This window comes from Panthera leo, chromosome A1, assembly GCF_018350215.1.
Source record: "Panthera leo isolate Ple1 chromosome A1, P.leo_Ple1_pat1.1, whole genome shotgun sequence".
In the NCBI taxonomy this organism is placed as follows: domain Eukaryota; kingdom Metazoa; phylum Chordata; class Mammalia; order Carnivora; family Felidae; genus Panthera; species Panthera leo.
Genome location: NC_056679.1, coordinates 233,935,264 through 233,960,341, shown reverse-complemented (window position 1 = coordinate 233,960,341; position 25,078 = coordinate 233,935,264). Strand labels below are relative to the sequence as shown.

Sequence of the window (25,078 nt, the reverse complement as noted above, 5' to 3'; positions counted from 1 at the left end):
GGCCTGCGGGGGCCTGCGGGGCCGAAGCGCAAAGCGCCGGGCCCCGGGTTCCCGGAGAGCCGCGAGCTAGGGGGAGGGGGAGGCGCCTCCGAACCGCAGCCCCCAGCGTGCCAGTCCCGGCTCCGGCAGCTCCGCGGACAGCCCGCGGTCGCGCGTGCGCAGAGCGGCGAGGGGCGGGGAGCCGGCCGCGGGGGCGGGGCCTTTCGGGCGCGGTGCGTCCAGTCCCACCTGCCGGAGCAGGGCGCCTGCCCTCCGGGCCGCGGGGGGCGGAGGTGGGGCTCGGCGCCCGGCGTCTGCGGCCCGCGCCGGCCTCAGGTAACCGCACCTCCCGCCCCCTCGCCGCCGCCCTATAAGTTGCCCGGCGCGGACGCCGGGCCATGAGGCGCGCCCGCTGTCCCCCGCGATGGAGCCGGCCGAGGGCTCCCACCTGGACGCGCTCGCCTACCTGGAGTGCGCGCTGGGCTTGCTGGGCTCCGTGCTGCTGAAGCTGGTGCGCTCGGCCTACGGGCGCTACGCGTCTCCGCGCCCCGCCTGCCGCGTGCCGGCGCGGGCCGCCTGGGCGCTGCAGGAGCTGCCCTCGCTGGCCGTGCCGCTCTGGGTGTGCGCCCGCACGGCTGCCGAGCGCCTCCGCCACGCGCCCAACCGCGTCCTCCTGGCCATGTTCCTCGTCCACTACGCGCAACGGTAACCGCCGGCCGGCCCGCGCCCCTCCGCCCGGCTCGCCGCCTGTGCCAGCCCCGGCGCCCTCTCCCGGGGTCCCCTCCTCACCGGTCCCCGTCCCTTCCTTCCTCCGCCCGGTGCCTCCTTCCCCGACCCTCCCTGCCGTACCTCTCCGCTCGCCCTCCCGTGCCGTCTCCCTGCTGTCCCCTCCCCGGTGTCCTCTCGGGCGCCTGGACCCCCTCTCCGTCCCTGCTGCCCTCGCCCTCTACCCCGCATCTTCCAGCTCCTTCCCCGGTGCGTGCGGACGGTTCCTTTAGCGCTGTTAGTCTGGGAGAGTGGGGGAGACGGGTAGAGAGGACTGGAAAGGGAAGAGGACTGGAAAGAAGAGAAGGGCTTTTTTGGTTTTGGTTTTGGTTTTGCAAAACTTTGGTCGAGAAATGGGTGTGTTACACGGTAAGACTGGTCCGTGTTCTCTTCTATGAAGACGAGATTCTCTGACCCAAAGGTGAATGCAGATGACCTCAAATTATCTCAAGCAATGGTTTTTGGCTCCTTTTTGTGCTTTTTCCATTTTGGTCTCATTGTAGTGGGTGGAGCTGTTTTTATCTAGCCAAGTGATCACCTGCAAGCTGGAAGCCTAGTTTTCTAGAACTGCATGCTTGGTGATACCCCCTTTACCATACATGGACTGCATGCACTTGAAGCATCATGTGCAGAGACCTTCACCCCTACATTGTGCAAGGGGTCCCAAGACTGTGGGAGTAGCTTTCCAGCCAATGACCTTAAAGACATAAAATCTTTAAGGGGATTTCCAAATGTTTTGGTAATTTAAAATGGCTGTGCCTGAAATCTTCAGGTCTCCCAGTAAGTTGGGGCTCTTTCCAGCTCTTAAGTGTTGACTTTTACACAGCTAAAACAAATGGCTGAACAAAAGTTTCAACTCAAAATTTAAAATTTTTCATTCAGGGGCACCTGGGTGTCTCGGTTGAGCGTCCAACTTCGGCTCAGGTCATGATCACGGTCCATGAGTTCGAGCCCCACATTGGTGTCTGTGCTGACAGCTCAGAGCCTGGAGCCTGCTTCGGATTCCGTGTCTCCCCCTCTCCCTATCTGTCCCCTACTAGCGATCTCGCGATATCTCTCTCTCAAAAATAAACATTAATTTTTTTTTTTTTTAATTTTCATTCAGACTTCAAACAGCTGCACAGTTTAAAAGGATGTTCTCGGCATCTGAGAGAGCTGGGTTCACTTACTCTGTAACTGGGGGCAGTTGACTTGACCTCTCTGATTTTGGGTCCCACCTCACAACACCCACTTGATAAATAGGAAAAAGGAAGCATCCGTATGTGCCCCTCTTCCGGACTATTCTCGCTTCAGGAGTCCCTGGTTCAGTGTGTTCCCCATCTGCGTTTATGCAGGTGCTTTAAACAGGCAGAGTCAAATGTTCAACAGAGGCTTTCTGAGTCCTGTGTTCCTGACTCTCCACGATTATTCCCATAAGCAAAATTGTCGTCCGACTGCTAGTTTTCTTTTGTAACATGTTTGAGCATTATTGCAATTTGAACGTCGGTACAGTTCTCATGTCTGTCTACGTTTCTCCATAAACATGCTGGAACACGTGTCTGTCCATTTTTCTAATGGCCAAAAGCAAGTTCTGGGGTCAGACTGCTATGTGGTCGGGTCAAATCCCAACCACATCACCGGGGGACGTGGGATAAGTTACAAAGCTGTTCTGCACCAGGTTTCCCATCAATGAAATGGGCACAGTGATGGTGCCAGCCCGCAGGACCGGCATGCATTTAAATAAAGACAACTCCATAAAATGCCTGCACAGTGCTGGCAAATCTAAATGCTCAGTAGACAGTTAGCAACCCCGTTCCATATCCCTGTGCAGATGGGCACATGTACATGTACTCCAGATATTGCTCGTGGATGCCTGTGGCCAGTCTCAAGTACCAACAAGAAGTTTCTGAAGACGTGACACTGAAAATGTGTAAAGGGAACACTTTACAGAACTTTGAAAGCCTGTGTTGAGCTTTTTAACTTAAAACGTTATGTTTAATTGTTTCTGAGCTCACTGTAGTGGGAGACTGGTTGAATGCAGCGTCCCCCGGGGCCAGAGTCACCTTGAGCATGACAGAGCTTGACTAGACCATTCAGATAGGGGAGGCCACTGAGACTCAGAATTCAGGTGTTTTACCAGAGGCTATTGGACAAGAGGGTGTTGAGACTAAGCCCTGATTCCAAAAACAGTGGTTTTAAAAACGACTCCAGAGAATTTGCTAGGTCAGGCATGGGTTTTTAACCAGCTGGGCTATTTCTTTTTCTTTTTTTTTTTTCTTTTCTTTCTAAAGTTCATTTATTTTTGAGAGAAAGAGGCAGAGACAGAGCATGAACAGGGGAGGGGCAGAGAGAAGGAGACACAGAATCCTAAGCAGGCTCCAGGCTCTGAGCTGTCAGTACAGAGCCCGATGCGGGACTCGAACTCGTGAGCAGTGAGATCATGACCTGAGCTGAAGTCAGATGCTTAACTGACTGAGCCTCCTGAGCACACCCCGACCCCCCCCCCAACTTTGTTTTTAAGTTTATTTGAGAAAGAGAGAGAGCATGAGAGAGAGCACGAGCCAGGGAAGGGCAGAGAGAGGGAGACACAGACTCTGAAGCAGGCTCCAGGCTCTGACCTGTCAGCACAGAGCCCATATTTTCAAGTCCTACATGTTATAGTACATCTATAACCTGTGGGTTTTGGGACATTTGTTTACAAATAGGGAAGATCAACATTTTCCATTCTACTCAAGCAACTAATTTATTAAACTGTCATTTGACCTAAGCGAGAGCTCCGAACAGAAACGCAAACAGCATTTAGCACTTGTTGTAAAGCATCCGGCCAACCCAGCCAGCATTTGTGCAACCCCGCCATTTGCACGGGGCCCTGCCCAGGACACAGGACTGAGGAAGACCAGACACTCTGTGAGCTGCGGAGGCCCTATGCTGAGCTCTGAGATCACCCAGGAGGGAGGCAGGGCCCTGCCCCAGGGAAGTTCTAGCCACTCGAAGGAGTGGGGAGGACCGAAGGCAGGTGCAGAGGCTTTCCCACTGTCAGTGGGAGAGGGGGTGTTTGCTTACAGGAGAGGGGCAGCCCATGTGTCTTCATGCATTTATTCGGCACACGTTTCTGAAGATTGATTAACATACCTGGCACTATACTCATTACTGGGGATGTAGAGACAAGATACTTCCTTAAGGAGTGCAGGAACGCAAGACAGAAGAATCTACAGGATCTTTTTGGCAGAAGAGTCAGAGAAGGAGGGGAAGAGGGGATAGGTGTGGGAAAGAACGTCCCGGGGCCCTGAGCACTTCCCCCATGGGCAGGAAAGGACATTTGTAGGTGCATTTTTAATCCGTGGCAGACAGCACAGTCCCACAGCCCTGGATGGTTACAGTGTGCACCTGAATCCCGTCTGCACTGAGCTCCCACGCCAATCACAGGGCTTCTGGGTCCTTGAGGGCTCGGGTGGTATCTTCTCACACCACCCTTGGTTTTGCTGTGCGTGGAGCGGTGCCTGGGGTCCTGCAGGCAAGCGCGTGCTGGCCATTGGCAGTGGTTCCCTGCGGTCACTCACCAAGCATCCGTGCGTCTGCAGAGTCCCTCGGTATGGCTCCCTAGACTGCCCTCGGCCCTCCTGTTCTGCTGCTCTCTCTCCTGCCAAGCAGGTTTTTTCAGTATTCACTGAGCTGAAGGCTGCCCTTGCTCATGAGCTTCTGCTTCCCACGTGGCAGTGAGTTAGTGAATGAGGGAGTTGCTGGATTCATTCATTCGCTTGCCCATTTAACCGTTGTCAGGAAGTCCCACTTGAGCACATGGCGCTGGTGACCACCGAGGCCCCAGTGACCACCTTTACCCTGAGGCAGAGGGAGAGAGCTGGATGGCCCCCGGAGGGCAGACTTCCAGATGCCCACAAGGCCCTTGTCATCCTAACACCCTCCCCCAAGGTCTGTGCCCAGCCAGATCTGTGACCTTGCAGGACCTTGATTCTGTTGTTAACCCCTGATTATGATCCCCAAAGAATCTCACCTACATCGACTCATCCTTTCTCCTGTTCTGTTCTGCTGGTGGCCCCTTGGGGAGAGCCAGGCCCTAGCCTCACTTTTAAATGTGGCATATGGTGGGGCACCTGGGTGACTCAGTCGGTTAAGCATCCAGCTTTGGCTCAGGTCATGATCTTATGGTTTGTGGGTTCGAGCCCCGCGTCGGGCTCTGTGCTGACAGCTCAGAGCCTGGAGCCTGCTTCAGATTCTGTGTCTCTCTCTCTCCCTGCCCTCTCCAGCTGGCACTCTGTCTCTCTTTCTTTCTCAAAAATAAATACGCATTTAAAAAATAAGTAAATAAACGTGGCATATGGTGTGTGTGATGTTAGAAGATGTCAGGAAACACTGGAGGTGGGGGAAACACCGAACCCCTGGCCCTCGCCTTGTGGACGCAAATAATTTGAGAGAAAAAAACCTTTTATACAAAAGTATAGAATTACAGGTAGTGAAATATTCATCGTGTCTGTAACCTTGCCTTAAAAGCGCACAGAGCTTAATTAAGTATGTGGCCTTATAGGGATCTGTGCAGTTTGTTGCAAAAGAGTGTTACAGAGGGGAAAACAAAACAAAAAAAAACCCAAACAGGAACTGATCCACATCTTGGAGGTGCTGTAGAATTCAGTGACGTCGAATTGTTGAGAAAAAAAGTGGTGACAGCCTGTTATTAAAATTAACAACCATTCTCAGTTTTAAACGTCTAAAATGATTAAGTCGACCATTACCTAAATGGCTGCCAAATCACCAAAAGGGGTGTTTTGTTGTACCTGGGACATGATGTCCAATTGCTTTTATTTCGAGAGTCAAATCACTTGCTGGATGAACATGCTGTTTCTCTTTGCAAAAATAACTACATGTTGTTATTCCAGTTTGGTGGGAAAACATTTTAGGAGATAATTCTCATAGTTCAGTTTGTGAATTACGTGGTCCCACAGCTCATATCTGGATTCGGAAACCTGAAAATCAGGGGCGTCCCGGTGGCTCCATCGGTTAAGCGTCTGACTCTTGATTTTGGCTCGGGTCATGCTCTCAAGTTTTGTGGGTTTGAGACCCCCGTCAGGCTCCCGGCTGGCAGCACGGAGTCTGCTTGGGATTCTCTCTCTCCAAATGAACAAATCAATAAAACTTTAAAACTATTAAAATAGTAAATAACTATGTCCTAAAAGAAACATTTAACATTTTAGAAACCTGAAAATCGTACCTTAAAAGTTTAAAGGATCGTGATTCCAAGTTGTTGCCCAAGTGTTGACGTCTGATGGGGATGCTTCCCCTCAGGTATTTCTCCCTCCGAGCAGACCACACCTAGCACACGGGCGTGGAGTTACTGACCAGTGAGTTGGGTTTCGTACGGCCTCAGTCTCTCTGGCTCGTAGCCCAAGAAAACACTCCATGCAGCACAGGGCTTGAGAGGGCGAGGAGCACGGAGCTCTGGTCACCACTGTGCAGCAAGCACAGTGACACGGGCTAGCTTTGGTGACCTTTGTTCTTGTTGGTAATCCATTTCCCTTCCCAGGTGTTTACAGAATACTTTCTGTTTTCCTTAACATCCGGGAACTTGCCTGCAGACACCCTGCGTGTCTACTTGTAGTTAATTTTGCCCGATCCTCCCTGAGCTCTTCCGATGGCGATCACAGACCTTCAGCCTGGGAAGCCTCATTTCTCTCCCTCTTACTCCTCTGGTCTGTTCCGTACGTATGAGGGGCCGGGACTTGCAATCCATGCTGGTATCACATGCAAATAAACCTGCAGTCGAAGTATGTGCTCCTCGTCGAAGACTTAGAATCGAAGGAAGCGATTAAAAACCACGTGAAATTGCATCACTTAAAACGCTGACAGAATTCTAGTGTATCCTTTTCCCCCGTCTGCCATTGTCTTTAGGAGGTTTGGGGTTGTCTTTTCAAAGCAGTAAGGATGTATACAGGCATAAACACACAATCTTGTTACCCCCTCCCTTTGTCAATCAGTATAATAACGGCAGTGTCCTTCTGGCTCAGTAGAAACACTTAACGAAAACGACCATGTCATGTGCCGCGGGGTGGCCAGGCAAGGACGGCCCTGGCACCCCAGTCCTGCTTCTCAGTGTGTCCTGTGGATGCAGCAGATAGAACACCTGGGAAGGTGACATTGCCTGAGTGGGTCTGTCACCGAAGTCACCGTGCTCCTCTGAGCCCCCCGGGTCCCGATCTGTTAAATAGGGTAATAGTAACAGGTTTGAAGAGTTAAAAAAAAAAAAAAAAGCACGTTGTATAGGTTGAGGAGTTACTAGGAACGTTTCACTGGGAACATTGAGAAACACGTACATCATGCTCTATGCCCAAGCCTGTAAACTCGCCCAAGTGGGAGACAGACAGGAGCCCCACAGATTCTGAAAGCTCCCTGTCCAACCCCCTCGTCAGACGTGTCCCACAGCCCTGGTGGCCCGACAGCCACAGAGATGTGCACGTTTCCGGGGCTAAACACAACTTGATGGAAAGTAAGTACTGTTTTTTTACACGGGACAGAAAGAAAGAAGATAAATAGGATATTGTAACATGGTGGAGAACAAAGCATCAGATTCAGTCCCACACTCCATCTGACGAGTTGGAAAACAGAATCTCTTTGTAGCTCCCTGGGACCTTACCGTTTCATATCCTTTAGCTCATTATCAGAACCGAACGTGGATTTGTGTAACACATTACCGAAATAAAGTATTTTTGAGTCTGAGCACGTCACAGTTTGTCTTGCAGATGATTTCGGTGTTCGGGGATTTTCAATTTCTGACTTCACACCTCTTCTCGAAGAGGGGTAGTGTTCATTCCCCACGGTTCCTTGCGGAAGGGTGCTTGTGCGCGCAGATGAGACACCACGTGAGAAGGGCTATTGACGCGCGGGCCTGTCATCACCGAGGCGGCCTGGGCTCCAGAGCACCGGCTCGCGACAAGTGCCTCGGGTCCACTGCAACCCTTGGTTTGCCCTTGTCCCTCTAGAGACTAGATGAAGGTTCGGATAAAATTCATGCCCAGAAGCCCCCGCACCCACCCACCATTTTGGTTCCTAGTGGGCCCAATTCAAAGAAACCCTTTAGGGGCCCCTGGGTGGCTCAGTCGGCTAAGGGTCTGACTTTGGCTCAGGTCATGATCTTGAGGTTCATGAGTTCGAGTCCCACATCGGACCCTGTGCTGACAGTGCAGAGCCTGCTTCAGATCCTCTGCTCCCCACTTCAAAAATGAATAAACGTTTATTTAAAACAAAAACTAAAACAAAGGAAACCCTTTCTGACATGCTGCATGGACTTCCAAGGCAAAAGAAGTAAAGCTGAAAGGAATAGCCTAAAAGGAGAAAGACAATCCAAAAACTACCAAGATCGAGCAGAGTGGTTCGCCTGGGAAGGTGTGTTGCATCTGAAGACCTCGGGGCCAGGAGCACTTGACCCACGCTGGTGCACGGAGCCTTTTGGAAGGTGGGGGGAGGGGGGAAGGAAGATGTTATCTCCCCGCCCGAGGTCTGAAAGCATAGGCCGCATCGCCTGAGCCGGCGTGTCCTCCCGACCTCGGTGGTTTTATGGCCAGGCCTGTGGACGTCCGGGTCACTGCTGTTCCCTCAAGGGCAGAGATAAGAGAGAAACAGGAGAGGTCTGCGTCGACCTTTCTGAGGCCCTATTTCCAGTCCTTGCCACTTTTCTGAAATTCACCTTCTTTGAGACTAGAGACAAGTGAATCCTCTCCCCGGGTCCTTTCTGGGCTCCCCCAGGATGCTCTCTGGAGCAGATCCGCGTGACTCTCTCTCCCATGGCGTAGCTGAGGACACAGGCGTGCTGTCCCCACCTCGTGGCCCAGACGGACCCCAGACCCAAGGGGCTGGCTGCCTGCAACCCGAGTCCCGGGGTGTGGAGGAAGCGAGCTTTCTGAGGAAGGCGAAGTGACGGTTCCAGAGCGTAACTCCTATTTTCATTTCAGTTGGAGGTCAAAACTGCTTTTTGGGAAAGGGCCAGATAGTGCTTTTTCTAAGCTTTATGGACCGAGGGACAAAGCAAGGGGTATTGAGAAAGAGATATTTCACAAGACGTATACTTACAAAGTTCACGCTCTGTTACCTTAGTGTAGTTTTTGTAACACAGGTGTGATGGGAAGCATGGAATTCTTTATTTGGGGGGGGGGGAGGGGTCACATTCCCTGTTTTGGCCTCAGAGTCAGTGTGCATGCTTCCCAATACCCACAGTAAGCATTCACCCCTTACTGCTGATGGGCAATGAGACTTTAGCTTTGAAAATGTCTTCACGTGTGTGGGTTCTACCAAATATTAATTTCAGTCCACAAGTTTCTCACTTTATTTATGTATTTATTTATTTAGAGAGTGAGTGCACACGAGCAGGGGGGAGAGGGGCATAGAGAGAGGGAGGGGGAGAATCTTAAGCAGGTTCCACGCTCAGCATGGAGCCCGACACGGGACTCGATCCCGTGACCATGAGATCCTGACCTGAGACAAAATCAAGAGGTGAAATCACACTTACCTGACTGAGCCACCCAGGCGCCCCGACAAGTTTCTGATTTTAATTTAATGTATTCAGATTGCTCGAAAGGCATCTCCGGAATTCTAGACTCTTCTGCCGAGGGTTGTCCTTCCGAATTCTAGACTCTTCTGCCGAGGGTTGTCCTTCCGAATTCTAGACTCTTCTGCCGAGGGTTGTCCTTCCGAATTCTAGACTCTTCTGCCGAGGGTTGTCCTTCCGAATTCTAGACTCTTCTGCCGAGGGTTGTCCTTCCGAATTCTAGACTCTTCTGCCGAGGGTTGTCCTTCCGAATTCTAGATTCTTCTGCCGAGGTTTGCCCTTCCATGCGTCATTACATCGTAGATGAGTCTCTTCCACTTGGCTGGTGGCAGCTCCTCAATTATACAGTGAAATACGTTTTGAAATGTTCAAAACACACTGGATTTCTAAGCTCTGGTTTGAGCTGAGAAATCACATCCATTTCAAGTCTCTGTGAGAATGGAGATCTCACTGCCGGTTTTGATTCCAACGGCACAGAAAGTAGTCTGGCATGACCTGTGGTTCAGACAACGTCCGTGTTTGCTGAAGTGACTAACATAGCATAGGTTTTGCACAAAAGTGGTATTTTGCCTTATAATTTGAGGTCGAATTCCCTGAGGAACACTATCAACTCTGCAGCAAAAAAGGCTCATTTCCAGAGCCCTTCTGAACGTGCTTCTTGGCCGCAGGCGGTGAGCTCGGGGCTGGCACGCGGCTTTCCTCGGCTAACCGAAGGGGCGCCGGGCAGCTTCGGTGCTTCCGGCCTCATTTGCATTTCTTCTGTAAAATTGTGTCACGCGTTTCTGTTTCCAATTCTCCGTTTTCTTCTGACCGTCACTTTCCCGTGTGTCGGGGACAACGCGGCGGTGACCTCTTAGTCCCGTCGTGCCAACATCTGGTGTGGTCTCCCGGGGGAGCCCAGGTGTCATCGCGAACCACACACCGCTTTGCTGTCCAGAGCAGTAATAAACTTGGCCACCCTCCACCGTGCGTCCCGAGCACGAAGGGCCTGCTTCCCTGTCTGTGTGGGACACGTGCGCGCTGGTAAGAGAATAAGGTGTGCGGTACAGGGACACAGGCGGCACTCAGAATGCCGCCACACGGGGGTTTGCGGCGCTCCGGGCAGGGACACGGACAGGTGAGGCTCGAGACGCCGCACCACAGACCGCGTGCCCCCCCCAGCCCCTCCCCCCGTCCCCGGGTCTGCAGGCCTAGCTGGTGAGCAGCCCCAGGCAGGACCCAAGCAAGTGACCGTGGCCATGTTGTGGTTTGGTCAATTTTGAGGATTGTACACCGCGTGTAATCACCGCCACATTCAAGATACAGAACGGCTGCCTTCCCGTCAATGTCCCTGTGCCTTTCCGAAGCCATCCCCCTCCCCTGACTCCAGTTGTGCCTGTTAGAACTTCCTAACTCTGCTTCCGTTTCTTTCCTTAAGAGATGGCTATTCAGCCTGTCGATTTCTCCTTGGGTCAGCTTTGGTCGCCTGTGCCTTTTAAGGATTTTGTGTACGCTGTCCAGATAGTCACATTTATTGGCATAAAGTTGTAGATGACAGTTCTTTACTATCCTCTTAAGGCCCGTGGGATGTGTAGTGACGGCCCCTTTCGGTGTATTACGTGTTGATGTTACAGAAGGAATTCACACTCCAGCATCGCCTCCTCTTTTCTTCACAAGGGTCACTTTCTTGTCCTTACGTTTTCTCTCCCTAAACTTTCAGTAGTGTGCTGGAACAGAGGAATGTGGCCTTTGAGTTACCTGGGTTTACACTTGAGCTCTGTGACCTTGGACCGATTGCTTAACCGCTGTGAGTCCGTTCTATCTCCCTACCCTCCCCCCCGCCCCCACCAAGAAGGTGTAATGGTGTTTCCTGTGCGGGCGTCTCTGAGTGCTGTGAGTGAGGTGGTGAGTGCTCAGTGAATACAGCCACTGTGCTGACTGATGACATGATGGTGTCCCCACACCCCACTGCTCAGACTAGAGCAAGGGAGGATCGTGCACATTCCGAGAGCCTGTGGAAGCCTTCGGTTCTCTCTTAGCGTGTCTGTTTCCCATCCTGTATCATTAGAATCCTGAGTTTGCGCACCATGATGAGCATTACTGGAACATGGTGAATTCTTGATTGAGCAATTCTGCTTTGAACACAGTAAACGAGGACCAGTAGTACTGACGATGACTTGTGTACAAGGAAGGAAGCAAGATGAAAAACCCAAGACTTTAAAGAGAATTGCGGAAATGATGTTCTGGACCATCGGTCTGTGTTTTATTTAAATTTGTTTCTGTTTCATGTTTCCTAAGGTCCTTGATTTTCCCGCTTCTGATCCGAGGAGGAAAGCCGATGCCCCTGTACACGTGTACGTTGGCGTTCATGTTCTGTGTCTATAACGGCTACTTGCAGAGCAGATATTTGAGTCAGTATGCGGTGTATGCGGATGACTGGGTCACTGATCCCCGATTTCTACTAGGTGAGTGTCGCCCCGGTGATGCACTCCATGGTTCGAGTCATAACTCGGATTATAACGTCCCGGTGGCTCCTAGATAGAAAGCCCACACTTGTTGAGCGACAGAAAAGTCTGTGACGGTCCATGACCTGGCGGCAGGAAGGCCGAGCGCCGGAGGGAGAGTCAGGCGGTCCCAGCAGCAGCATGTGACACAAATGCCTGGTACCGTCGCCCTCTTGGCACTAAAAGCACAGATACCTGTCCCTAAAGTGAGCCTGAAAATAGCAGCGGGCAACAGGCTCCAGCAGAGAGAACAGCAGACTACGACTGTGGGGCGTGGACGCTAACTGGCCATGTCATCCAACAGAGTCGTCATATCCAGCTTCCCACGGTTTCCTCCAGAACACGAGAAGAAGTCAGACCGGGCCGCCTTCCAACGAGGCAGGAAGAGTTTTCTGATTATACTAACTTGAATAAACTCGTAGGTTTGCGAAGTTTTCAATTTTTTACCGTCCTTATCAGTGAATGTAAATTACCGTACGTTTTCAAGTCCTAATTATAACCTCGTAAGTTCTGAGCCAAAAGGAAAATAGAACAGCAGCAGTCAAAAAGATTTGCAAGCGTGTGAAAGAATACGCCCTCTCGAGGCTCTTGTGTATAAGGAGATTGCTTCTAAGTTTCAGAGCGCCCCGTGGCTCCCGGCTCCAGCCCCGTGACACGGCCTTCCCCTGTCCGCTGGCCTCTGTCTGCGTGAATGTCTGATCATGGAGAGCCTCACGCTGGGGCGCTGCTTTGTTGATGACGAGGCCTGTTTATGTTTCTCGATCGTATTTTTTTCTGTGAGTTGAAATTCTTGCTCATCATGCCTGGGCATCATGGCCGTGGGCATGTGCCCACCCCCCACCCCCCCGCCAGATGAAGGATGGGCAAGAGAGTCCCCAAGGGGCTCGGCAGCTCCACAAGCCTGTGCCTCCACGAAATGCCAGACCCACGTTATGTTGTGGGTGCAGTGCCCCCAGATGCTTCCTTGCCTCACCTGCCATTTGACTACCTGATTTCCGTCTGCCCCAACCAGCAAGAGAAGGAGGAAGAATGGGGTGTGGTCGCTGTGGTCGCCCTGTGGAGAAGATCCTGCTCTCTGCCAGGGGCCACACACATGCTTCCTGCCACCCCACGTTCCTGAAAGGGCAGAGATTAGGGTCCTTTCACACGCACAGGGACGATCCGATGGCTAAACAACTGCTCAAGATCTAAACTGAGTAAATAGCGGAGCCCGGGGTTCAACCATTTCACTGTCCTGGTGCCCCCAGAGCAGGCGGTGAGGGACAAGGGAAGGGAAGTTTTAACGAAGGGATACGGGCTTTAAACGTTTATTTGAGTTTTTCCCGCAAATCATTTCTGTGATGAGTTGTTTGGCTACTTTTGATGAACCACGGCAAAGCAAAGAATCCTCTTGGTATGTGAATTTCAGTGTCGTTTGCAATAGCAGGGCAGACAGACCCCATCACCTGCAGGTGTCGCCGAAGCTGGTCTAAAATTAAAGACTCCACTAAATTGTATGCAAACCTCTCAGCTTCTCTACCGTTGAACAGAAGGAATCAGAAATGAAAAAAATATATACCGGTTGGGAAACAAACAGGGCTACTTTTTTGGTGTTATATTTATTTCATAGAGTTTATAGTTTTTGTAAGGAGATAAACATGAAATGACGTGAATATTTAGCAGCATTTATGATTCTTACCATGAAGAACTAAGCAAATAGCAATAATAGTAATATCCTAACAGAAAGTTTTTCAGAGCAGTGAAAGTGGTTAACGTAAAAGATTACATACGAAGACTTCATGATTCCTAAAAGCAGAGTTAAATGTGTAGCTTAGACGAGCGCAAATACTAGCTTTCTTTACCAACCTGGGTGATAAAGGGAGCTTATCTCCGAGAAGAGAAATAAAGTCAAACATGGAATTGTGAGAACATAATTCTTTCTGGAACCACAAACTGCGGGACAGGTTACCTGGAGGTGACATACTGAAATGCAAGACAGGTATCGAATCGACTACAAATTTATGGCTCTAGTAAGTGACTTATAATACATATTGCAAAATTTGGTATGAACTCTGTAGAAAAACCTGCCTACAATTGGTGAAATCGGAAGGAAGAAATTTTCCAGAAAATTCCAGAAATTTTCTGGTCCTGGCTGTGGACCAGAATGTGTCACGTGTCCCTGTTGTAACTGACAGATGATTCCATGCCACTGGGATGACTGGGGACTCATTACTGACCAGGCTACTCCAGTCATATGTTTCCTTGACAATGACTTGAACTCCACCAATAAGCACCGTCCCACCTTCGCATTCTCTAGTGTCAGAGGGTGATCAAACTAAGTCAAGTTATTCCTTTTCTAAAAATTTTTTTTAACGTTTATTTTTGAGACAGAGAGAGACAGAGCATGAATGGGGGAGGGTCAGAGAGAGGGAGACACAGAATCCGAAGCAGGCTCTAGGCTCTGAGCCGTCAGCACAGAGCCTGATGCGGGGCTCGAACTCACGGACCGTGAGATCGTGACCTGAGCCGAAGTCGGCCGCTTAACCGACTGAGCCACCCAGGCGCCCCAAGTTATTCCTTTTCTAAAACACTATTGGGCATTTTACCTCTTCTTGTTGGAATGAAGACACGTGATACTAATAAATCTCCTTTTTTTTTAATTGTTTTTAATGTTTTTATTTTATTTTTGAGAGACAGAGAGAGACAGCATGAGTCAGGGAGGAGCAGAGAGAGAGGGACACGCAGAATCCGAAGCAGGCTCCGGGCTCCGAGCTGTCAGCACAGAGCCCGACGTGGGGCTTGAGCCCACGGACCACGAGATCATGACCTGAGCCGAACTCAGACGCCTAACCGACTGAGCCACCCAGGAGCCCCAATAAATCTCCTTTTTAAGTGATGAACAACCTCTGAAGGCTTTTCAGAGCCAGCGAGGAAACACCCAGGACGCTACTGGATGTCCAGGGAGAGTCGTGGAGCCAGCAGCAGAGGATGCTGTGGGGAGCTGGGGCACGTGAGGAGACCTGGGGGTGTGACTGGCGAGTGGGCAGGGGGGTGGCAGGCGAGGCCGTGGATGTGCAGGAACCTGTTCCAACAGGGCTATAGAGAAAGAAAAGCGGAGTGCTGGAAACGAGCTACCGGGAACCACCACCCCGGGAGCCCGTGTGCAGCTAGCCCGTCGGGGGGCGGGGGCAGCGTGTGCCACACGAGGAGGCCGGCCACACCGCACGTGTTTTCCGCGAGGACCGAGTGAATCTTGTGGGCCGCCCCACGGATGGTGACGCTACCTCTCCCTGGAAAGGAGCCCTGTGCCGGGGTCCTAGGTCATGTCCAAGCATGCCAGCCCTTAGACGTGGGCCACGAGGTCCACGTGTTTAGGGCAGGTTCGATTACACAGTAGTGGTATTAGAAAAACAGAGCTCTAGGGGCACCTGGGTGGCTCCGTCGGTTGAGGGTCCGACCTCGGCTCAGGTCATGATCTCACACTTCCTGAGTTCGAGCCCCATGTCGGGCTCTGTGCTGGCAGCTCAGAGCCCGGAGTCTGCTTCGGATTCTGTGTCTCCCTCTCTTTCTGCCCCTTCCCAACTCTTGCTCTCTCTCTGTCTCTCACAAATAAATAAATGTTAAAAAAATTTTTTTAATGAAAAACAGAACTCTATTTAGCAGACCTAACAACAGTGCTGTATAAATTATTTTTCTAAATGAAACATCATATTAATCATAATGATTTTTACTGTCCTTTGTGGCTAACGTGGTTTGCTAATAATGAATAGAACAGATTATAGTAACACCGTTCATTCAGGCTTGGGTTTGTGAATTTCGTAGTTTATTGGTCATAATACTCTTATGTATTTTCTTATCTTTAGGTTTCTGCTTATGGTTAATAGGCATGCTGATAAACATCCATTCCGACCATATCCTGAGGAATCTCCGGAAACCAGGGGAGACTGGATATAAAATACCAAGGGGTACGTCCTGAAAAATGGAGAACTGATTCTCAAGTCATTTCACACGATGCCTTGCTGTTGCAGTTTTGTCAGGATCCAATAACTAAAGCATAGTATTGGCCGCAGGTTTTTGACATGAGTCACAATTATTGATAGCAATCACTGTGACCGTTGTTATTATCAGATTCTGGCTAACTGAACGGTTATTAAGGAAAAAGGAAACTAGTCCTATCTGTGCGACAGCATAGACTAGACAACCAGTCCTCTCTCCGCAAACAATTAAAATCATTGGGTAAAGGTGTTTTTTTTTCCATCTTTTAAAATGCATCCACGTGGTAGGATGATGGAAAGGAAATAATAATCATCGAGAGGGCGAAACCTGGGTGAATGTTGGAGGCCAGGGCACGTCTCGTGAGAGTCCATAACCACCAGCGGCCCTCACGTAGGTTTGTGGCCCAAACGTGCACCTCAAGCCGTGAATTAGGACCCACGTGACCCTAGGGAGGTGGTGCCTCATGCACGTAGCCTGTACAAGCCCAGATCCCTGAGGGGACCTGCCTTTAACCCAGGCCTCAGGGAGCCCGATGGACCACATGCCACACAGTAAGGGCCACACTCAAAAGTGGCAGAACCCACGAGAACATGTGCTACCACGAGATCTTAGAGTTAATAGAAACAGATCATAAAGTGATTACTTAATTGTTTAATAACTAAGAGGGATTGAAATTATGAGGAAAGGACTAATATATGATAGAAAGAACTAAGTAGATACAAGACAGAAAGCAAGACAGCTTCTGAAACTGAGAAACGTTAAATACTCAGGAAGTAAAACTAAAATGCCAAGGGCCCATGACCAGGACTGTCTCCACCCCCAGTCTGACTTCTGGCCCCTCTCACCTGCTCTGGTCCTCCTCACGGCCCACCTCCTGCTGTATGCCACGCTTTCCTTGTGCATCACGTTGGGGTTTAATGTTCTAGAACAGGAGGCAGGGTCTTGTCCCGGTTCACCCCGAGCACCTAGAGCAGGGCCTGGTCTGTGATGTAGACTGAAGGGTCTGTGAACATTGAGGAGGGAATGAACAAAGGACGGAAGGAAGGAATCTGCCCTTGAAAATTATTATTTTCTTCCACTTTTGGTCCAGGGCCCTGTACAGGTCCGTCTTCTTAAGCTTGTTCGTTAATTGTTATCCTATGTTCTCTGTGTTTACTTGGGTGTTACCAGTGTGATTCATGAACTAGTGAAGGGATTTTAAAAGGGTAGTTTTTTATATTCAGATAAATGTATAGCTATTCATACCGGTTTATGCCACCAGAAAGTGTGATATGAGACAGTAAAACTAGTAATGTTGGGTGTTTCATTCACTCAAATTCTCTGAGTTGTTTTTCCCAGAGTTGGATTTATGTTCTCCAGGTACGTATCCACTGCTGCCTCGTAGGTCAGTAACGTATCACGTTGTCGGAAACGCCCCACTTGCCTGTGTGTCTTTGCAGGAGGCTTATTTGAATACGTAACAGCAGCCAACTACTTTGGGGAGGTGGTCGAGTGGTGTGGCTACGCCCTGGCCAGCTGGTCCGTTCAAGGCGGGGCCTTCGCGGCCTTTACCTTCTGTATTTTAGTCTCCCGAGCACAGCAGCATCACCAGTAAGTTCTAAAACACTCTTGGCACATTGCGTCTGTTCTTGGGTCTCATTCTAACAATTTTCAGGTTCCATCTTTGAAATGTTAATGTGCATTTGAATTGCCAAAGCCTAGCGTATACCGTGGGTTAGCCGACCAAGCACAAAACCAGGCACACGTCCCAAGAGTAACCTGTTCCGAGGGACCGACAGGTACACGTCAGCATCATTATTTGCTCCGCCCCTACTCTGAGCCTCCTCGAATTTTTGCCACTGGGCCTGATAGTCAAGTGAAATGTCAGGCAGGGGACCCGCGGTCTGACTGGGAACCCGCGGTTTACGGTGGAGAATGCTGACCGCCAGGGACAGGGCGCAGAGGAGTGCCGTGCTCAGGAAGCCTGACTTGGCCATGCACCCGGCTCCTTCACACAAGCGTCCTGTGCCCTGCAGCCCCATGGTCCCTGTCAGGCTCCCGGGCTCTGTGCACCCTCGAAATCACGTTGTTTTCCAAAGTGCAGGGCCATAACCTCTATCCAGTCCCCAGAAGGGCCTGTCACCATTTGACCAACAGGAACGCATATAAAACGGTCCAAGGCTGTTAAAGCTGACGTGAACTTAGGGAGCGCCTTGTCCGTCCAACACGTGAAGAGATGAGGCTCCGTGAACGAAGCCTCAGGCTTCTTGGAAGGGAGACATCTCGGGGGGCGCCTGGTTGGCTCAGTTGGTTGAGCATCCGACTCTTGATGTCAGGTCAGGATCCCAGGGTCATGGGATTGAGCCCCATGTCCGGCTCTCCACTGAGTGTGGAGCCTGCTTGAGGTTCTTTCTCTCTCTCCCTCTCTCTCTCTCAACAAAACAAAACAAAAGATTAGAAGGGAGAGATCTCGGGCCTTCCCCTGATGCCACAGCGATGATGGAAATAGGCACAGGCACTCACCCTGGTGCCCACGTCGATCGCTCGTGCCCTCCGAGCTAGACAGGGCGCTGCCCTGCTTCCCTGGCTTCATTCACCCAAAAACATTTCCTGGAGGCCTTTGATGCTGGCAGGCATCCGTAGAGATGCAATGTTGTCTTCCTTCATGGCGTTTGTCACCACTTGGGAATGAGGAAGAAGGAAAAAGCCAACAGAAGAATAGATTGGTATCATGGCATAGTGGAAAACACACAGAGTTTTTAGAGTCAGAATTCCCAGGTTTCTTTCCAGGCTCACCACGTATTTAAAGATGCAGAGGATTATTACCGGAGACACTGATGAGAACGGGCAGAACCGGACTGTCGGTTTAGCTAATATTTGTGGACATTACCCCAGAAGCATGCGAGTTGAGATCGTAGGAGCACTACCCCACGTGGCCAGGTGCTCCGTTGTGCCCCATACCGTCAGCAGGGACCTGGGCCCAGGACCCGTCTTCATCCAGAGCTGCTGAGAAGGACGGGGGCAGAGAAGAGCCCCCACCATGGAGGGCTCAGGAGGGGGACACACTGTGAAAAGTGGCCGAAAACAGGATGATTTTCTATGATGGCTTGAGCTGTGTGTCTCCCTCCCCAAAATAGGTTGCCATCCTAACCCCACGAGAGTGACCTTATTTGGCAATAGGGGTCGTCACAGATGTAATTCGTTAAGGGGAGGTGACACTGGAGTAGGACTGGTGACTTTACCAGGAGGGAAGTCAGGACACGCACACAAAGAGGTCACGTGAAGACACACGTGGACGGCCGTGGGAGGGTGCAGGCAGGGGATGCGCTGACTCCACGAACTGAGGCTGCCAGAAGCCGGAAGCTGGAAGAGGCAGAGCTTGGGAGGGAGGACAGTCCTGCCCACCGCTCCACCTCAGACTTCTGGCCTCCAGACCTGGGAGAGAATACATTCCTGTTGCTTGAAGCCCCCCAGGGTGTGGTCCTTTGTTACAGAAGCCCCAGGAAATGGGACACCAGCCTTTCAGCCATTTAAAATCAATTGGGCCAGAACTGAAGGCAACACGTATGAGTTTTGAAGCCCTCCTTCCTCCTCTGCCGATGATGCCACACCAGGATACCTTCAGATCTCGTGCTGATGCAGAATGCGTCTTTCGTAGAAAGCATCTCGTAGAAAAATAACAGTGACCACAACAGTCAGTGGATCTTGGCCCAGTCTGATGGTCCTGTGTTGCTGGGGACCTCTCCTCCCCTCCTCCCCTCCTTGTTCCTCCTCTTCCCCCCTCCCCTCCTCCTTCCTCCTCCTCCCCTTCCTCCTCTTCCCTTCCTCCTCCTTTCCCTTCCTCCTCCTCTCCCTCCTTCTCTTCCTCCCCCCTCCTCCTCCCTCCTCCCCCCTCCTCCTCCCTCCTCCCCACCCTGCTCCCCCTTCTCCTCCCCCTCCTCCTCCTCCCCCTCCCCTTCCTCCCCCTCCTCCTCCTCCCCCCTCCTCTCCCTCCTCCCCTCCCTCCTTCTCCTCTGGCAGGGGCCCGAGACCACCTTCTCATGAGTAGCATCACCTCTGGAGGAAGATGCTATTCTCGAACGTTTGTTACATTAGACAGTAAGAAGCAAACATTGGCTAGTTTCTAATAGTAGAAGCACATGAGATAATACTGATATTTTAAGAAATTGGATCAGAGGAAGATTGAACAAAGAGCATGCCAAGTCAGTTGTAAAGATGTTTTCTCAAATGAAAACAGGAAAATCTCTCTTCAACATTTGAATAGGAAACATATAGAAACAGAAATAAATCATTTCATTTTCCAAATGAAAGTCTAGGGTACTAAAAACCCAAATGTATTCTTGGCGGAAAGCTTCATGAGTTGAAAGGGCTCTTTTTCATTCATTCGCTACTTACATTGATGTCAGTGCAAACCCGATTTTAATTGCTGAAAAACTAATGAATTCAGCTTAGTGGCAGTATGTTCAGAAATGTTGGATTTATAAGCTGAGGACAAAATAAAAGCTATCCTTTTTTTTTCCTTTAATAATCCAATGAACCCAGCTAATTAAACTAAAAGAAAACAATCCATGGGGCCCTTCCTAGCACTGTATTTGATTTATTATAATGTTCTCAAGGCAGTATTTTACTAAACGAATTTATTTCTATAATTAGATGTGAGGGATTTAAATTCACAGATAATTTACCGATAATTAAGCTCTAGGTCGGAAACATCGGGTCAGCTGTGCCGAGTTGCTAGCAAACTGTTTTGAGGGCAGAATGTCAAGGAATTAGGAAGACGGCTGTTTTCATACCGTTCTCTTCCCCGCCAGCCCCTAGCAGCTGTGCTCATTAGTGGAGCGACGTTCTTGGTGCCCAAGCTTCTGCCGCGTCCCGCCAAGTGTGATAGCCTGTGTGCAGACGTTTGCTTGTTCACACCAAAGTCCTGCAAGTTGGAGGCCAGCCGTCGAGGGCAGCCTTGGAGAAGGGACTGTGTTGAAATAAAATAAGGAAATATGCAGTATTTCCCCAGTAAGTTTTTTTTTTTTTAATGTTTATTTATTTTTGAGAGAGAGAGAGAGAGAGACTGCAAACAGGGGAGGGACAGAGAGAGAGGGAGGCACAGAATCCGAAGCAGGCTCCAGGCTCCGAGCTGTCAGCACAGAGCCCAACTCGGGGCTCGAACCCACGAGCTGTGAGATCATGACCTGAGTCGAAGTTGGACTTTGAGCCGCCCAGGTGCCCTCATGCCATTAAATTTAATGTCACTTAGAAAAATGAAGTCAGCACGTCTTCAAGACACTATGACAGATGGCATAATGACCTAAACTTATAAGGACACACCAGAATATGTTTATGAAAGAATTCCTCCCTCTCACAGCTCCCATCACCAGACTTTAACAGAAGACATGACTTGTGAGCACTTGCAGGACGCTTGCTGTCTTGTCAGTGGCCTGTGTCCACCAGGGGAAGACTTCTTCGAGAGGAGCTTGGGGACACTTTGGCTGTTTGTGAGCCAGAAAAACAGTCAATGCTTTAAAGAATAACAGTAGACGCCAAATGTGATGCAGTGGGCATCCCTTCGTCAGGGGAACCTCACTTTTCACCCTAGTTCAGGCTCAGCGAGAATAAAATCAAGACAAAAAACTCATGTCAGTGTCACCTAAGCGACACCTTCGATTCTAGGGACAGAACAACAAGGGAGAAAAAGAGTAGAAATGGTGCTGCCCTCCCTTTAAAAAGACTGATACGTATGCACGTCTATATATCTTAAGATACAGTCTCTCGAGGTGGATTTAAGATCCCAGGGATGTACGCGAATGAGAGAAGCTGAATCATTTTAACAAAGTAAATTTTATTTCTATATGATGGTTTCTGTGAGATGAATTTAACACATTTGACAAACCCGTCCGTCCTCATGGGGGGAGAAAAGTCTGACGCAGTCCGACGTCCTACGGAGCTCAGCCACTCATGCGACAATCCCGTGGGCGCGCGTGGGCCTCGCTGCCCTGGTTTCGCGGATTTTGAACGGCCCTTTGCTCCCGTGCGCAGTGCGTGGCGCTGCTGGAGGTCCCGGGTCCTGGCAGGCCTGGTCCATTCGGCTTCTAAATAACGTAGATTTCTCGCAGATCTAGAGGCCAGAGGCCTGGGGTCAGGGGCCAGGATGGTGCAGTTGTGGTGAAGGCCACTCTGGGTTGCGGAGGGTACCGTCTCTCTGTGCCCTCACGTGATGGGGGTGGGGGGTGGGGGGGCTTTTTTATCGGACCGGAGGACAGGATCCCATTCCTGAAGGCTCCACCTCCCAAAGGCCCCACCCCCTAATACTGCCACATATTAGGCACTAGGTGTTTAACATATGAATTTGAGGGGGCGGGAGACATGTGCAAACGGTGGCACAGGCCCGCATGAACCTCTGTAACCAGAGAGCATGTGGCACCTTTCCTCGTACTTGGCGTTGCAGTCGTGAGCGTCCCACGCTGAGAGGCAGGCGCCCTTGCCTCCAGGCAGGTCACTGATGTGGAAGAGAAGGGCTGTGACCGTGGCCTCGCGACAGAAGTGACGCTTGCTCCAGAGTCCACCCACCAGCTTCCCATTCGGTGGCTTTCCGGCCGTTGAAAGCAAGCGCACCCAGCAGGCAGACACACTGGGGCTCCCCGTTTGCAGACGGAGTGTGAAACTTACCTGAAACGGGCAGATTTTGCCGATTCCCTGGCTGCTGGCTGTTGCCACCTGTTTCTGCCCTGTAAACAAATAGTCGCTTTCCACCGTGAGTTTATCTGCTGTGCTTATGGAAACTCCTTCTCTTCTGCCCATTTCTCCATCTCCTCAAGTTACTTGAAGTTTTCACTCCATCCACTTAGCCGCCACCCTCCCCAGCCAGCCAGTACCGCGGAACCAACGGGCGTCAGCCTGGCTGGTGTCATTCATATCAAAACTGAAAATACCTGTTTGTTCCGAGAGCAGGGTCCCGTTTCGTTCTCCCAGCTTTGTCTGAGAGCCCCCGGGCGCGTGGCTGGGTGCACATCTCCCCCACCCCGGTCTGGAGGCACCGTCCTCTCCTGGGGAGACTTCCTGCGGGAATCTGAGTCACCACAAGTGCCGGTCCTCTGCCCCAGTCTGCATGCTCCCGGGGTCTGCAGTCCTTGCCCCCCCGCTGCGTTGATCGGCACCCTCACACGCCAGTAACCTTCGTGGCCAGCAAGAATCCTGCTTTCGTGACACAGGCAGAATCAAACTGTGTACCTGAAATGCCGAACTTTTTATTACTACTTTTAAAAATTTCTGTACTTCTGCATAATGAAAAGTGACAAAATCATTTCCTTTTCTTAGTGTGTTTTTTTTGTGTGTGTCTGATTTTAGGTGGTACCTTGAGAAATTTGAAGATTATCCAAAGTTCAGGAAAATTATAATCCCGTTTTTGTTGTAAATTTGTTGTCAGTGGATGGTCTCCGACTTGCCGCGTTTCAGTGATGTTTCTCTAGGGATCGTGTAAATGAATTGCTTTCTGTCATTTTCCTGTTCCTTCATCTGTTTCAAGATTTGCTCTAGGAATGTGTTCCTGGTAAGTGCATAAGCTGCCTAACACCAAGCTAATGAGACTGAAATGCAGGCTGGAGTAGTGGGCTGCATGCCGGCTCGAGAATCTGCAGCTCTGGGTCATTCCAGCTGACCACTTCTCGGATTTTGGAGTCTCCTCTTTTGGCTGCATACAGCTAAGTGGGCACAAGACCAGGATTACGAGCCATTTCTGACAGCCTCCGTGGACTGAAACATGTCACTGCCCCTGTACTACCCATTCCAACCATCAGTTCAAGGCCGGAGGTGATGTTGCCCCCTCCCCTGATAAAGGCAGAACTGTCTCCATGGTCCTGCTCACCCCGCTGGGTCAGCGAGGCCACGGGGCACCCAGAGTGGTCCCAGCCCCAGGGAAACGTCCAGGCTCTCACTGGGGTGCTGTGCAGCAGAGAACTCGGGGGCAGAGAGAGGAGACACGGGGCCAGCTGAGGCTGGACAAGAGGCCTCTGGCACCTGCAGCATCCTGGCTCCCCGGGCGACTAGACTACAGGGCAGGGGACTGTGTGCACTCATGTAAGGGGTAAGGCGCTCTGTCCCCCACCGAGAGGACTTTTGGAGGCCCTGGTGGGAGCAGGGAGCCCCTTGTGCTGATCACCACAGGCACCAGCAGTCTCTGGTTTAAGATGATTTTTCTTCCTTCCAGGTAGAACTAGCAAGTTTTAAAGCACTTTTTTCTCAGTAGCCTCAGTATCCCAAAACAGTATCTTGAAACAGAATGTCTTACTCTAGATGCCCTTGAGAGGTCCGCGGAGGTAAATCATAGGAATAAAATGGACCACATACTGCCTGATATGTAAAAGATATCTCAGGAGGCTGAGAATCTGTAAAAGAAATCTAACAGAAGGCTACTAAATCTCTGGGCCACTCTGTGAAGCTCTGGTGGGACACGTGGTGGAGGTCCCCTCCTGCTGTGGCAGCAGTGCCTCAGTGGCCACCGCGTCTGTGGAGCCAGAATCTGCAGGAGCAGGGGAGGAAAGGAGGAGACTGTTCACTCCGATCCGTTGACCTGCTAGGTGGGTGGCTGGGGGCGTCCAGAGCATGCGCGGCCCCAGAGCCCCCCATGGGCTCCCCGACCCCTCTCCTGGCTGACCTTCCCAGCCACGGTCTCGCCCCTCTCGAGGTTTTATGTAGAAGCCATGTTCTCGGTGTTAGTGATTTGCGGAGTCTTCGTTTGATTTCAGAATTACGCAGCCAACGTCTCCGATAGAACTATGCTTCATTGTAACTGGCGACAGAACGTTTTTGAAGAGAAATTTTGGTATTCAATGCACTTCGTTCCTTTTTCTGAGCCTTTTCCAATTACTTGAGAACACGAAGCAATAAATATTTTGGATCGCCTCGGGAAAACTCAAAAGTCCAAGCAAGTCACGATGGATTTGGGCCGCTGTGCTCTGGCAGGCGCACGCGGCCGGGAGAAGGATGCTAGTCTGAGAGCCGGAGAAGCTCGCTGTGATGTTTTCCTCCTTTTGTGAACGGCCCGAGGGAAGGAATGCTTGGGCTGACTCAGGCTTTGGTGTGTGGTTCATGCTTTCACCCGCCCGCACTGGGTGGACGGTTGATAGGAACAAACCTTCCATCGTGTCTCTCCGCCCTCCCTCCATTTCCTAAAAACTGCCACTTAGCAAATTGTCATCAATTTCTGTGTTAATCATAACAAGGAGATTAATAAAATTACTTCAAGCCCAGTCGTTTTGTGTTCAGGGTGACTCCAGTGTCCCGGCACGCCTTCACTCCACAAACTCACGCCGTACCGTTGTGCTGAGCCCGGACACCTGCTTGTCCTCGATGTCCCCATTCCATCGTGTCAGACACG

At 50.9% G+C, this 25,078-nt stretch overlaps 1 protein-coding gene across 2 annotated transcripts; it reads left to right on the top strand.

Moving 5' to 3' along the window:
• Positions 1-326: 326 nt before the first annotated feature.
• SRD5A1 (steroid 5 alpha-reductase 1) lies at positions 327-24,531 on the top strand. Of its 2 annotated transcripts, XR_006206587.1 has the most exons (6): positions 327-684; positions 11,552-11,718; positions 15,600-15,701; positions 17,172-17,322; positions 23,050-23,251; positions 24,447-24,531. XR_006206587.1 is itself a non-coding variant. In XM_042953479.1 (5 exons), the coding sequence occupies exons 1-5, from the start codon at positions 404-406 to the stop codon at positions 23,114-23,116; spliced, it is 768 nt and encodes a 255-aa protein (XP_042809413.1). In that variant the 5' UTR covers positions 327-403; the 3' UTR covers positions 23,117-24,529. The 2 variants fall into 2 exon arrangements, 1 of the variants encoding a protein (XP_042809413.1); XM_042953479.1 differs by having other exon boundaries at positions 23,050-24,529.
• Positions 24,532-25,078: the final 547 nt, after the last annotated feature.